Source organism: Lithobates pipiens, unplaced genomic scaffold (assembly GCF_037356315.1).
Source record: "Lithobates pipiens isolate NorthernLeopardFrog02 unplaced genomic scaffold, aLitPip1_a1.2 Scaffold_8, whole genome shotgun sequence".
NCBI classification, from domain to species: Eukaryota; Metazoa; Chordata; class Amphibia; order Anura; family Ranidae; genus Lithobates; species Lithobates pipiens.
Window position 1 is genome coordinate 167357185 of NW_027507903.1, and position 16023 is coordinate 167373207.

At 37.2% G+C, this 16023-nt stretch overlaps 1 protein-coding gene across 2 annotated transcripts in view; it reads left to right on the forward strand.

Annotated features, from left to right (window-relative positions):
• HGF (hepatocyte growth factor) overlaps positions 1 to 6282 on the forward strand; it is a 174941-nt gene extending 168659 nt beyond the window's left edge. For both annotated transcript variants that reach the window (XM_077473463.1, XM_077473464.1), the window contains exons 17-18: positions 2376 to 2521; positions 3884 to 6282. In XM_077473463.1, coding sequence (XP_077329589.1) covers positions 2376 to 2521; positions 3884 to 4054 — 317 coding nt within the window. In that variant the 3' untranslated portion in view covers positions 4055 to 6282. The remainder of the gene's footprint in view (positions 1 to 2375; positions 2522 to 3883) is intronic.
• The last annotated feature ends 9741 nt before the right edge of the window (positions 6283 to 16023 follow it).

The following is a 16023-nucleotide window of genomic DNA, read 5'->3' on the forward strand; positions in this document are numbered from 1 at the left end:
TTAGCTAGTGCATCCCATTGGGAAATACATTTAAAAGAGCCAACAGAAGTCCTGGATGGCTTAACTCCAATGTAAAAATGCATATAAAAGCAAAGGAGAAGGCCTTCAAAAAATAGAAGACTGAGGGTTCATCGTCAGCATTCAGACTTTACAAAGAATGCAACAAGAAATGTAAGTGTGCAATTAGAGCAGCTAAGATAGAACACAAACGATGCATAGCAGAGGAGAGCAAAAAAATAACAATAAATGATTAGTTTAAGTATAAATCATTAACCCATAAAGAATGACGAAGGGAATCTGGTTACAAAGGATGGTGAGATGGTGAAGGTATCAAATGTATTCTTCTTCTCAGTCTTCAAGAGGGGATTGGGGGGCTTCAGTAACCAAAACTGCAATGTTTATCTTTATGACACATCACAGGAAGCACCCTCATGGCTAACAGAGAACAGAATTAGCAATAGACTTGAAAAACGTAACATTAAAAAGTCACCGCCAAATGGCACCTGAGGGTCCTTAGGGAACTCTGTCAAGTAATTGACAGTCTACTAACTGGAATGGTACCAGCTGAATGGAGAAAAGCCAATGTAGTGCCAATATTTTAAAAAAGGCCAAAATACATCCCTGGGAATTACAGACCAGTTAGCCTAACATTAATAGTATGCAAGCTCTTGGAGGTGATGATAAGGGACTATATACAAGATTTTAGTAATGAAAACAGTATCATTAGCAGTAATCAGCATGTATTGACGAAGAATCATTCTTGCCAAACCAATCTATTAACTTTCTATGAGGAGGTGAGCTGCCATTTAGATAAAGGAAGGCCCATAAATGTGGTGTACCTGGATTTTGCAAAAGCATTTGCCACAGTTCCCCAATAAACATTTACTGTACAAAGTAAGGTCAGTTGGCATGGACCATAGGGTAAGTACATGGATTGAAAACTGGCTTTGAGGGCGAGTTCAGAGGGTGGTGATAAAGGGGGAGTACTTGGAATGGTCAGGGGTGGAAAGTGGGGTCCCCCTGGGACCAATCCTATTTATTTATTCATAAACAACCTGGAGGATGGGGTGAACAGCGCAATCTCTGTATTTGCGGATAGTACCAAGCTAAGCAGTGCAATAACTTCTCTGCAGGATGTAGAAACCTTGCAAGTAGATCTGAGCAAATGAATGGGGTGGGCAACTATATTTGGGTGGCAAAAATATGAATGCAATCTACTCAATGGGAGGATAACCACTGGGGAAATCAAGGATGGAAAAGGTCTTGGGGGTCATAGTAGATGAGAGGCTCAGCAATGGCATGCTGCTAACAAAGCAAACAGAATATTGACATGCAGGGGATTAACTCCAGAGATAAATTGATAATTCTCCCACTCCAGAAGACTCTGGTCTGGCCTCATCTGGAGTATGCTATCCAGTTCTGGGCACCAGTCCTCAGGAAGGATGTGCTAGAAATGCAGCGAGTACAGAAAAGAGCAACAAAACTAAGAGAAGAGACACTTGAGAGGGGATATGATTTCAATTTCAATTTACAAATTTTTCTGCAGAAGGGAGTTTAATAAGACACGTGGCCACTCATTAAATTAGAAGAAAAGAGGTTTAACCATAAACTGCGTAGAGCATTCTTTACTGTAAGAGCGGCAAGGATGTGGAATTCCCTTCCACAGACGGTGGTCTCAGCGGGGAGCATCGATAGTTTCAAGAAACTATTAGATAAGCTCCTGAACAACCACAACATACAGGGATATACAATGTAATACTGACATAAAATCACACACATAGGTTGGACTCGATGGAGTTTTGTCTTTTTTCAACCTCACCTACTTTGTAACCCTTCCTCTTCACACTCACATCCTGCGTTCACTGAGACTTTTGCAAATAAGAGTTTTTTGCACTTTATACTCTTTTATTCCATGGCATGTACATTTAAAAATGCAAACAGTGGTTAAATAGACCCAAGAACACATTTTTTACAATACCATGGCTTACTAGAGGTACTGAAACATACAGTATATTGTATAGTAAACCACACTTGTTAGTATATTCCTTGTATATAGGTTGTTGCCCGCTACTTATTTCTGCATGCATGACAGGTACATAGTAAATTCAGCAGGAATGCAATTTGTCTGTCCATATTTAATAGATGTAATGGCATTATTTTGCTAAACTGAAATCTAACAATCTTAGGAATCAAGTCAACATGATCTATTTACAACATACATATTATAGATTGAATTGCAGTGAAAAATTGCTTTTCTCTGGATGAAAAATGTATACATTTAAATATGAATACTGAATATTAAAATGAACTATGAAATTGTAACGCAAACATTTTTATTTTCTGAATGAATGTACTAATAAAATTTTATTTCCCAGCAAATGACTATGACGGCGATCTTCAGCATGGGAAAATGATTATTGTAGGAAATGAGAAATGCAATGAGCATCACAAGGGGAGGATTACTGTCAATGAGTCTGAAATTTGTGCCATGAACGAGACTGCCAATGTTGCACCCTGTGAGGTAAGACAAAGAAATTATTATTATCTTGGAATAATCAAATGTACTTGATCATTTTTAGATGCTAAAGAAAACAGCTATTTGCCACAGGCAGATGTTTTTGTTTTATAAAGTGGAAATAAATGTAGTATTTTCATACACAAAGAACAGATGGTGTGTTAACTATCTCACAGCAGAACACTTCCACCTAAATTCCAAGCCTAGTCCTTATTAGAATTTCTTACACTAGGTGTTTAGCTAGTCTTATGGCGTGTACATGCGGTCGGACTTTCCGGCAGAAAAAGTCAGACGGAATCGTATCATTGGATATTCCGATCGTGTGTGGGCCTCATCAGACTTTTTTTTTTAAATTCTGATGGACCTAGAAATAGAACGTTTTAAATCTTTCCGACGGAATAAATTCCTATCGGGGAAAAAACGTTTGTCTGTATTCTGTTCTGACGGACCAAAAACAATGCATGTTCTGAAGCAAGTACGAGATGGCAGCTATTGGCTACTGGCTATTGAACTTCCTTTTCCTAGTCCCGTCGTACGTGATGTTCGTCACCATGTTCTAGATGATCAGACTTTGGTGTGATCGCATGTAGGCAAGACAGTTTCAAGGGAACTCCGTCGGAAAAAACATCAGGGTTTATTCCGTCGGAAAAAACATCAGGGTTTATTCCGACGGAAAAAACAGTCGTGTGTGTGCAGCATTAGAGGTACTGCTTCTTGTTGAGTACAAACACAAAGCTGAACAAAAACAAATGACAGATCACCATACTAACATACACAATGTCAGTGCAGTGATCTTCCTAGACGTTCCTTTTGTATTCTGACAGGGGGATTGCCCCCTGCAACCAGAACACACCGATTGTCTACCAGTGCTGATCGAATGCTGCTTTTCCAGCATGTTCCTTTGACAAAAGCCGGATGTTAAATCGGCTTCTGTCAAAAAGACAGCTGTGCACACTGACCAAATGTTGGGTCGGTTCTGTTGAATTGACCGATGTTCAGCGCATGTGTACCCAGCCTTACGCTGACGCAGCTGAAGTCTACTGATTATTATTATTACTAGGATATTATTACGATAGGCATCCCAACAGCCAACTGAAGGAGCCAAGTTCTACTTCATGTACATAAAATGACACATAAATTAAACTGTCCGGCAGAGCAATTATGATATATAACTTGCAGCAAAAAGCACCAATTAATTACTTTGTTTTACCATCCATTCATTTAGACCAGTTCGAACAGTGAAGAGCCACCAGGGTCACTGTGCTTTTTTGCACTGTTTATGTTATGATATTGCATAGTCATCTATATATTTGGCAAAGCATAGTTTACATTGCTACTTATAACCAATTTTTCTCTGTATTTATCTAGCGGGATTATGGTGGTCCTCTTGTTTGTGTGGAAAACAGAACAGATCTAGTACAAGGAGTGATTATACCTGGACGTGGATGTGCTTCTCGAAACAGGCCGATTGTTTTTGTCAGAGTGGCATACTATGCAAAATGGATACACAAGATTATATTAACCTACAGAACTCCATAATTATAACAGAAACAGAACTATTACAGTAATTATTTGCCTAAACTTGATAAGCAAGGTTTGCAAATGATTTTTTTTTTGTTTGTTTTTTTTTGTTTGTTTTTTTTTTTCATTTAATTTATTGTCAAATTTCTTGTTGTTGAGTTGATGTTGGATGAACTGTGATATGTGGAAAATGTGGTGACATAATTCCTGAGTATACTTGAACAACTTTTTCTATGAACAATAGGGATAACATGTATTTACACAGACTTTTGCTGCTCTAAGGGTTCATTTTATTTAATGAGCCAAATTGTTACAGTAGCTGCCATACCTGTATTTAATTCTCTTGAACTAGCGCCCTAAACATGACTACAGGTTAAAGTTAAGTTTGACATATTTTTAAATAACATATTAGCTATTATTTTAGTTTTATCAAGAAAATGCAAACAGAACCACAATCCAACATGGTTCTCCAAGTTCACTTTCAGAACAAATGCAGCATATGCCAATTTTGAAAATCGCACATGAATGCTTAAATGTTGTTTGTTTACATAATTTTAAATTATACTTGTCACTTTTTAGCAAGAACCTGCAAAGGCAACTAATAAGAGTCCTCCAAATAATGAATATACTGTTGATTCAGATCTGGGTGCAAATGCTTTTATCAGTAGATCTGTAAAATGGTAGCAATTATAGGCAAATAGAGTAACTAGGGATGGCTTAAGTGGACCAGAGCTCACAAAATAGAATTACCACTGAATCATGGCAACTATGGGCATAAAATAATTCTACTTGTTAGTAAACTGGCAAAAAAAACGTCTCTTAGACCCATTAGAAGTTTGTATTCTTGCACCATTTATCGGATGTGTGTACACTTTGATGGGAAAAAAGTTCCCAACCCTTCACTACTGCAGAGAATGAATGGCCAAATTTAACTTCATGTGTCATCACTGACATCACAGCCTTATAAGGAAGCATTATACTGTATCCTGCCCAGATAAGGAAGTGCTATCATATGTATCATTATATATAATTTAGATATTACTTTTATTTTTATTTTTTATTAGGGCAGTGGTGCCACATGGGCCTCTAGGAGTCATGCCTGTGATTGTTAGGGTCTTGTTGTGATGTCTCATGGGACTTGTAGTTTCAAAACAGCTGGAGGGCCGAGGCTGCCTACTCCTGCTCTATGTCATCCATCTGTAATTAAAATCATTATTATAATCAGTAAGTCCTTCATTATTCTGATTGGAGAAAATGAAAGGGCCAAAGAACCCCTTTACTAGTTTATCACAAGTTGGGCTGGTAAAAAAAAGTCTGGTGGAACAAATCATTGGTATGCTCATTATTAGCAGTAAACTTTTGAAACAGTCAGATTTAATATTATTAAATGTCAGGTTTGTTGATAATCTTTTTTGGCTGCTGTCATTGGCTGCTTCTGAACATCCCCATTGCTCTTTGCATTTGCATTCGAATAAGACAGCATTTTTGCAATCAATACATTGATGCTATCACTAATACTCTGTTGGGTAATTGGTAGTAATATGAAAGGCAAAAGACTCATAATGGCAAAGATTGCATCGTACAGTAAACATTATCAATGGCATAACTGCCATTCTTTCTGCTCAGCAGATTTTTTTGCTTAACGTAAGTAGGCATGTGTGCAAAGAAAGTTAGTTATACATATATGTGAGTGCAACATGTTTAGGAACTGAAGGAAAGAAATTGCCCGTGCTGCCCACAATTTGTAATGTGCCTAGCAGCCAACCAGTTCTCATTTATCACTGCAAAAGCAAAGAACAATGTGGTTGAACAAAATGTAGATACTTGTAGCATGCAACCATAGTACAGTTCAGATCCAATGCTATGGGGACATATGCAAATATATGTTTTTGGTATAGTCGTTGACAGCTGTTTTTGGTTTGCAGTCCAAATGCAATGCCAAAAATATGTATATGTTATTACATACATGTTACATTTCATACATATTACATGACGTATTACACATTAATTACAAATCATTTACCATGGACCTCAGACTGAGATATAGGACATGAGGGTATAACCAATATAACAATATATTTTTTCAGACAAAACCAACAATACACAAGTCATGTGTATCACACTTAGTGCAGTATAGTTGTACACTTATTCCACATCGGCGCAGTATTTTTTTAATACAGTACATGATTTATATAGTTCCCCATAGTGTTATTTAGATACAGGTATGTGTATGTCTTGTTTTTAGTTGGTTTTGTTTAATATATATATATATATATATATATATATATATATATATATATATATATATATATATATATATATATACACATACATACATATATATATATATATATATATATATATATATATATATATATATATATATACATACATACATATATATATATATATTTTTTTTTTATCCATTTGGATCCTAGATCTCAATTTTGTTTGACTGAATTTCATCCTATTAGGGAAGGTCAAACATGCATCAATTGTGCCTTGTGGTATTTTATCACATTCGGTGGAGAAGTGTAACGTGCCACACATTTGCTAGTTTCTTGTTTCTTAAGTATTTATTCCCTTACAAAAGATCTCTGATTTTTTTTTCCGCATGCCATGAAGGAATAAATGAAAAAAAAAAAAAAACACAAACACACATAATTGCAAAAAGCCCTCAAACTGATTTTTATAGGTGAGATTAGAAAATTAACAACCAGATTACACACGGTTAACTAAGGAAACCCCTGATCATGTCAGTTCATTGATACTGGGTACATAAATAAACAAAGCAAGGTTGGATTTATATCAGGTAAAATGAGCAATTATCTACCTATTCCTGGACTATGTTTCAGTGGTAGTAGTGTTATATTTTTAATATGTAATATGTGTGAAATGTTCACTTGTTTTTTATTCTATTTAGAAATTGCAAGTATATTAAAAAGCATACCATTAGGTAATTTGCATTGCCACACAATTACCTAATTATGATTATGATATATCAAATATATTGAACAATTAATACTGAACATATGTGCATTAGTATTATTGTTACAGCTGTGCACCTATGCAGATACATTAGTGCACAGTAATATGTGATCAATGTAATCAGCCTTAATTATTTCAGTGCAAAATGAGTGATTTGGTTCAATTACTTCTCATCAGATTTCATTACGTCACAATTATAAATCATTTCAAACACTTCAGCTATTAGTCTGCAGTTCATATATACCTAAATGAAACTTGTTTTAATGTGCTTTAAGAAATGTATTTATTTATATGTTGTATTTGTAAAGAGTGCATACACTTATATGAAAACAATGAACTTTGAGGTTTGAAATAACTTACAATTCCATAAAAATTCTAATATACAATGAGATAAGAGATATATTATACAGTATAACATTTAATTGAGCAATACGTTAAAAGAATTAATACTGAGCTCCAGTAAAACTGCTAAATATACAGATGAAAGACATATATATATTAGATGCAGTGCCAGGACAAGGTCATCCAGCACCAAGGGTAAAGATGCCAAACTGCACTCCCCCACGCCATTATGTGCAAGCCTAACCCCCAACAGTCACCCACTTGTCAAAATCATTGTGCAGCTTCAGATCTGTCTTTAGGCTTTAGATCTTTAGGCTTTGCATAAAGCTGGAAGTGTGCAGTTATATTGTGGGACATTCCTGCTGTGTTTTCTGCTTCTGCTGTTCTCCTTGTGTTTGCTAACAAATCCATTCATTGTTCTGATCTGTGAAGTGAGTACAGTGGTGAGTCACCATTTTCATTACTTCAGATATACACATTCATTTGAAATTCTTTGTTTACCTTCAAACTCATTCATATAATGAATGTGTCTGACGGCATTCAAAGTCATTCATACCAGCAAGGTTGCAGTCAGATCGGTACTTTGCAGGGTTTGTTTACCCACCTCCTGCCTGCAATTTCTGCTGCCAGTGTATGGAAGAGGATAGTCGGGGGGGGGGGGGGGGGTGACAAAAGAAATATGAGTGGAGGGGTGTGTAAGCAAATCCAGCTCTGTCCCAATCTGACAATGCTCCTGTATTCAGTAGCTAGCATCTGTGTTTTCACCAATACAAGAGCACTACACTAGTAGCAAGGAGAGGCTGAAGGGGCCGGCAGAACTTTGTCCTGCCTCCTCCCAGCTCTCTCCTCCTCCACTGGCCTTCTCTAGCATTCAGATGTGTGAGTTGTGTGCCTTCTACTCCCTCCTTCCAGTTCAGTTCCTGTATGTCTGTGAACACCACTGCCAGCTCCTAAATACAGAAGTACTGCACTGGCATTAAGGAGGAAGGGGAGGGGGAACATAACCTGCACCTCCTCCCAGCTCTCTTTGTCGCTTCCAGTGCTGAGCTGACAGGAGTATTGATGCAATTGTTACTACTACTATCAGCTTCGTAAACAGAATGAGCTCACCACATGGAGTCCCCATCTGTACAGTACCTTGCTGCACCCAAGGTAGCTGCTTTTCTGGAAGCTTTTCTGGAAGGCATGTGTGCATGGGGGGGGGGGGGGGTTGCTTGCATTTGCCATAGCATTCTTTCACATTATAGAACACCTACTTATATCAGAGTATGTTTTTCTCCAGCGAGATGCAAGCTACCCACTGTCACTGCCATCGCCTTCTCCTCTTCTTCTGGGTCTGATATCTTCTTGTTTTGACTATTAGGCACCTTGCAGAGGGGACATTAACCCAGGCCTGTTTCCATTTCTTGATATCTTACAGATGCTGAGATTGGGCCAGGAATGTAATATTGTGCATGCAATGCATCAGGGTACAGATAAAAATTGGTTGCCAGAAAAGTAAAAGGGGATTTTGACAGAAGAGACCTATAAAGCCTCTTGTCTCTTTTACAATAAAAAACAAAACAAAACAAAAACAACCTTCTGGCCAATTTTTGTGTGGCAAGTTTAACTCCAATTTAAGTAGCACTTTCAAGTCTTGACAATGAAAGGTGAAGCTGCAGACTGATAAGTTAATCTCTCTGTCACTCTGCTTTTTCCTCAGCAGGTCTATTGCTAGCATATAAGAAATTCATCATAACCGATTAGCCATTTGTTTTGCTTTTTCTCTATCCCAGCCTGAGCTCTGCTGTACAGTGGATTGCAAGAGGCTGATATCAAGTTACAGACAGGTGCTTACACTGCTTGCATTTAAATACATTTATCGATATGTTGATAAATACAGAGATGCATTCATTTGCACACTTTCAGGGTTGATTTAGTAAAGGCACATAGACTGTGCACTTTGCAACTGCAGTTGTACTCTGAACATGCAGTTGCTCCAGAGCTTAGCAAAAGCTTCACTTTGCAAATAATACCCAATCACAAGCAAGGAAAAAAACAAAGCAAAAAAAAAAAACGGCATGTTTGTCTGCTTATTTGCTTATTCTGCTTATTTGTCTGCTTATGACGATAGGAGTCAACAAAACTACCCCTCATTTACCAAGCTTTGCAACAACCGCACTTCAGCATGTCTATTTTGCCTTTAGTAAATCAACCCCCATATATATATATATATATATATATATATATATATATATATATATATATATATAAATATGCATAAAGTTCAGCTTAAAAGCATAAATGGACAAAGTACCCACCAAAAAATGAGCATAGCTTTGTGTTTTGGAAATGGTATGTTCATTTAGTTTATGACTCTGCAAAAAATTAATCTTCAACACAGCAGGTTCCAGTTTTCTTAGATGCAGATAAAAATTTGCATTTATTTAAATCAGTACATTAATAAATATTGTTTGCGCCTTTAGGCACTTTCTACAAAACATAATTCTTTAAAGCACTGTTTAAATTACTTTCACAATAATGAAAGCCAAATATAGCACAAAATGAAACAAATAAACATACCTCAAGGTATAATACTGAGACCATAAGATACTAAGATATCAACAAACATGTTTTTAACTGCCACAGACATATAAATGTACTATACACATGGTAGGAAATGTAAACATCAGTAATGTATAAGTTGTTTTTAACATATGCAACATATTTTCACCTTATTTTACATTAAAAGTAAATTTACTTTTCACATTTCATGACAGTATTATGTATATAGACAAATATTTAATCTTAATTCTTGCTGTGCAAGAGCTTGTCATTTACTAGTTGGTACTCTTTTGTAAGTGTAGTAAAATATTATATGTAAAAATGTATATATTTGTGTCAAAATATAAAAAAAAAAGATGAATTTAAACAAGGCCATCTATTGGTATTATATGTGCTGTATGTAAATGTAAAATGCCCGCTGAAAATTCTGTAATTTCTTGTATGATTTCAGGACTGTCCAACTACACATACATACATACATACATACATAATTTTTCCTTTAATAAATATGTGACAATTTTCTGTCTACAAAAAGGTAACTTTTTCCCTAAAATATTTATAGCACAGATCAATAACATAAAAAAAAATCATATATCCAGCAAAAATAAAACTTAAAAAAGACCTTTTTCCAAGACCAGATTGAGATTTACATTACTGGATCTTAGAGACACTTGTAGAGCCCAATCCACCTCCTTATACTGCAATATACACAGAAAATGTAAACACAAGTTTTTATTAAGTGAAATGGTAAATGTAACTTGTCCAATGCTACTAATTATGTGTGTGTGATGAGGCAGCTTGTACGTGCAATTATACATTCTTTTACAGTCCTATCGTGAAGGGCCAGCATAGTAAAACTCCTCTTCAGATCCCCAACCCATGTTGTCAGCATTCAAGAAATTGATGTTGTCCTCTTAGCCTTCCTTTTTTTTAACTGAAGTTACCTGGCTTTTTTTAAGTTAAGTTAACATGATCTTACTAAGCAAGGCTTCTCTCCTTTAGTAAATCAACCCTGAATGACAGACAGCAATGGGTAAGAAAAAGGAAAAAAACATAGGGAACGTCTCAGCGTTTACACAAATGCTCCAACACCTTGTTTCTTGAATAAACTTTTAGGAAGTTCCCTGATAACAAACTAGTAGAACATTTTATGTCCTACTTATACCTTAAGAACAAACTTTTAAAAAAAAAGGACAACACAACACATTATATTTTTATGGATATAACCAGCTAGTACCAACAGTACCAATGATTTTGCAAATTGATGTTATATTTTCATGTTTAAAAACAAAAATTGTTGATGGTGTATTAATGGCTTAGAAAATGAAATAAAGGGGTTTTGTGAATGAAAAGTTATGTTATGAGTTTTATATAATACAAATGATGTAAAAAGATGCACAAACTCTTTATATTTGTATTTTTGTAATCTTGATCCTAATAAACTACTTTAATACAAAAATAAAAGTCTGTTTATTATGTTTAGAATGCATTGATCTTTGGATATGTGTGTTTCAGATACTTTCAACCAAACTTCAAGTTTCTTAAATCCAAGCACATTAACAGGAGTTCCTATTTCCACCTTTATAAGAGTAGATCTTGAAACAACCTGCTTGACTTAATAGTTAGAAAATTTGTTATTTTTTTGACAGAGTTGACACATGATTAGAGATGACAGGGTTAGTTATCTTATCTACCTGCTGAAGTATGAGATACCTAGGTTTCTGAGTACTAAAGCAAAGTCTAATTTTGTCTAATAGACATGTGCAATTTGTTTCTGTTTGAATATAAATTCTGACAAAATTTTGGTTATTCTGAGATTCCAATGTATTCAAATCTCTGAATTAAATAACCCTAACCCTGGGCCTCCCTTATTTAACTGTACCCAACACACCCATCACCATCACCCTACACCCTCTGGCAGTAGTCGCAATTTAGTCTCCATTCCTCTTCTTCCCAATGCTAGCTTCTCCCTCTCCTGTGCCCTCTGGAATGCTTGCTCTGTCTGCAACAAACTCACCGCTGTTCATGACCTCTTTGTCACTAATTCTTTTAATCTACTTGCATTCCCCCGAAACCTGGCTCCACAAATCTGATACCCCTTCTTCTGCTTCCCTCTCCCAGGGTGGCCTTCACTGGACTCACTCCCCTAGGCCTAATGGACGCAAGGGAGGTGGAGTGGGATTCATCTTACCCCCCAAAGCACCTTCCAGGTTATTCACTCCCCTCCCTCTCTTTCCCTCTCATCATTTGAAGCTCACTGTATACGTCTATTCTCTCCTACTTCCCTAAGAATTGCTGTGATCTACCGGCCCCCTGGACCATTATCGACTTTTCTTGATGAGCTTTCTGCCTGGCTAGCCTACTTTCTCTCTTCAGAAATTCCCCCAATCCTTCTCAGTGATTTCAACATCCCTGCTAATACAAACACTCCTGCTACTTCTAAACTTCTTAGTCTAACCTCTTCATTTGACCTGAAGCAATGGGTACAGGCTTCTACTCACTCTGATGGCAACACCCTTGACCTTGTATTCTCCTACCTTTGCACTCCTTGCAACTTCTCAAATAATCCTTTTCCTCTCTCTGACCATCACCTTATTAGTTTCTCTCTTTCCCTGTCTTCCAACACCTTTCCCTCCAATCGCCTAACCATCACCCATAGAAACTTTTGCAACTTCAACTCTCCTCTATTCTGCTGCTGACCACCTCTGTGACAAAATCTCTCCCCTGTCCTGCCCCAACTAAGCCACTTCCTTCTACAATAAATCCCTTTCCTCCACCCTGGACAAGCTCGCCCCCCTCACTACACGCAGAATCAGGCCTCGACCCTTACAACATTGGCAAACAGATGACACTAGAATTCCACAAAAAAATAGTCGTGCTCTTGAGCGTCTGTGGTACAAGACCAAGTCTCTCAAAAACTTCAACCAATACAAATCTGCCCTCCAAAAATATTACTCTTTCCTCCACACTGCCAAGCAGACCTATTTTACAACTCTTATTAACACCTTCTCGTCCTGTCCCCGTAAACTTTTCTCTACCTTCAACTCTCTACTTGATCCTCCACCGCCTCCACCCACTGACTCACTCACTGCCCAGGAGATTGCTAATCACTTCAAAAACAAGATTGACACAATCCGTGATGAAATCTCCACTCTACAGGTATCTCCCCCAGTTAAGACCCCATTACAACAGGTACACTTAACACTCCCCTTATTCAAAACTGCTACTACTGACGAAGTTACTCCCATACTTAAAAAGCCGTCCTTGGACCTTACCAATCTTAACAACCTACGCCCTATCTCCTTGCTCCCCTTTTCCTATAAACTCCTTGAACGAGTGACTACCTCATTAAAAATAGCATTCTTGATCCACTTCAATCTGGATTTCGCCCTCAACACTCCACAGAAACTGCTCTTTTAAAACTCACAAATGACCCACTAACTGCAAAAACCAACGGACACTATTCTGTACTCCTACTTCTGGACCTTTCAGCTGCCTTTGACATGGTTGACCACTCTCTCCTGCTCAAAAAAAAAAAAAAACTTTACTCCCTTGGTCTCAGTGACTGCGCTCTTCAGTGGCTCTCATCCTACCTATCCCAACGCACCTTCAGTGTCATTTACAATTCTACTTCCTCCACTCCTCTTTCCTTCTCTGTCAGAGTCCCCCAAGTTTCTGTTATTGGACCTCTTTTATTTTCAATCTACACCTCTTTCCTGGGTCAGCTGATAGCCACTCACGCCTTTCAATATCATTTCTACGCTAATGACACACAAATCTATCTCTCCACCCCTTAACTTACTCCATCAGTCTCCTCACGCATCACTAACTTACTAACAGACATATCTGTAATGATGTCACACCACTTCCTCAAACTCAACTTGTCCAAAACCGAGCTTATAATATTTCCTCCCCCACGTGCCTCTTCCCCTGACTTCTCTGTCAAGAGCAATGGCACAACCATCCACCCATCCCCACATGTCGGGGTGCTATTTGTTATCCCTCCTCATTGGCTTACCTTTAAATAGGCTATCCCCCTTTCAGTCCATCATGAATGCTGCTGCCAGACTCATCCACCTTACAAACCGCACAGTGTCTGCTACCCCTCTCTGCCAATCCCTCCATTGGCCGCCACTTGCCCAACGAATTAAATTCAAAATACTAACACTTACAAAGCCATCCACAATTCTGCCCCCAGCTACATCACTAGCCTAGTCTCAAAATACCAATCTAATCGCCCACTTTGTTCCTCCCAAGACCTACTGCTCTCTAGCTCCGTCATCACCTCCTCCCATATCCGCCTCCAGGACTTCTCCCGAGCCTCACCCATCCTCTGGAATTCACTACCCCAATCTGTCAGAATGTCTCCAAATTTATCCACTTTTAGGAGATCCCTGAAAACTTTCCTCTTCAGAGAAGCCTATCCTGCCTCCATTCAACAACTGCACTATTTTCTCCATGAGCTCATCCCCCACAGCTATTACCCTTTTGTATAACTTGATCCTCCCTCCTAGATTGTAAACTCTAACAAGCAGGGCCCTCTGATTCCCCCTGTCTTGAATTGTATTATATTATAATGTCTGCCCTAATGTTGTGTAAACTGTCGGCGCTATATAAATCCTGTATAATAATAATAATAATAACAAATTTCATTGAAATTCTTTAAAATTCGTTTTGTTTATTCGTTTTCTAACAAAATTCCAAATTTTCAGAGCAATTAGAATTCAAGTCAGTTGAAAACTCATCATCTGTTCCCTACTGAGAGTTGAAATGTAAGCAAAAAAATGCCAACAATAAAAAAACAGTGTGGGGTCTCCCCCCAATCCATGAAACATTATTTTAAATATAGTGCCTAGGGGGGTGTCCCCTTAGTCTGCCTGTAAATTGTCACATCTGTACCATGTATAGAACCTTCTGCAGCAAAAATGAAATTTCTAAAGAAAAAAATTGAGTCAAATCACATTTAAATTGACTTGCAGTTGCAATTACCGGCTCAGCTTTTAAAAGAAAAAAAAAAAGAAAAAACCCCCACCCCCCACCCCCCATAAATCTATACCAGTCCCTTTGAGCATGTGCAATTTTTCACAAACATGGAGTTCTCAACAGATTAGTAGCAGAACACAGGGATCAAAATTTCAGCTCTACCCCATGCTGGAGACTAAATGTGTTTTGTGGTCTCTTGACTTGACACTCTGATAGTGTAAATATGTAGGTTCAAGGCTCATGCAGTCTCACACCATACCACTGAGGTCTTTGAAGAGAATGATTCATGATCTGTAATGTGTTTTTTTTAATTCTAATTGTAGTATATTTAAATGTATTTAGTCAGCATGACTTTATAGCCAATACTATTAAATTCTTGAAAAAATCTTACATTGATGTGCAGTATGGAAGAATGTAACAGATAATTTAATCATGATTTTTTTCACTTCTGCATTTGCTGCACATCCATTTTGTACAGCTTCTAATTCTCCTAAACCAGTTCTGGCAACACTGGTCTTTTTTTTCATGCTCTGATCCCTTTTGGTATTCTAGAAGAGTGTTTTGAATTAACATGTCAGCCTGATTATGGGTCTTTAGCATGCATTCTCTAAAAAAGGCTATTTGGAGACTCAATATCATGTGATTATGGTTTTCTATTGAATTATGAACTTATGGGCAGGAAATGTTCATAAACATTTATATGAATTTGTTCTATTTGTTTCAGTACCATGGTGACAAAAACACTTTCACCAACAAGCGTATTCTTTTCTACCTAGCAGTCTTCTAATTGTTTAATTCTTTACAGCCCAAAAATGAGTTTCTTAGCTTGGTACTGGCAGCAAACATAAAGAAAACAGATATTTTAAAAGCACAAAAAAATCATATATAAGAATGGCTAATGCAAATGGCAGGTATTACCCATATAGAGTTATCCCTAGGCAGTGCTTGCATAAATGTGCAGTACAACCAAAAGTGTACCATAGTGTGCTATCACAAATGCCAAACTTTAAAATGCCAATAAAAAAATTGCAAATATAAAAAGGGAATATACATAATTATGGGAAAATAATTAAAGTGATTGTAAAGTCTTGTTTTTTCCTATAAAAATAACAAACATGTTTTACTTACCT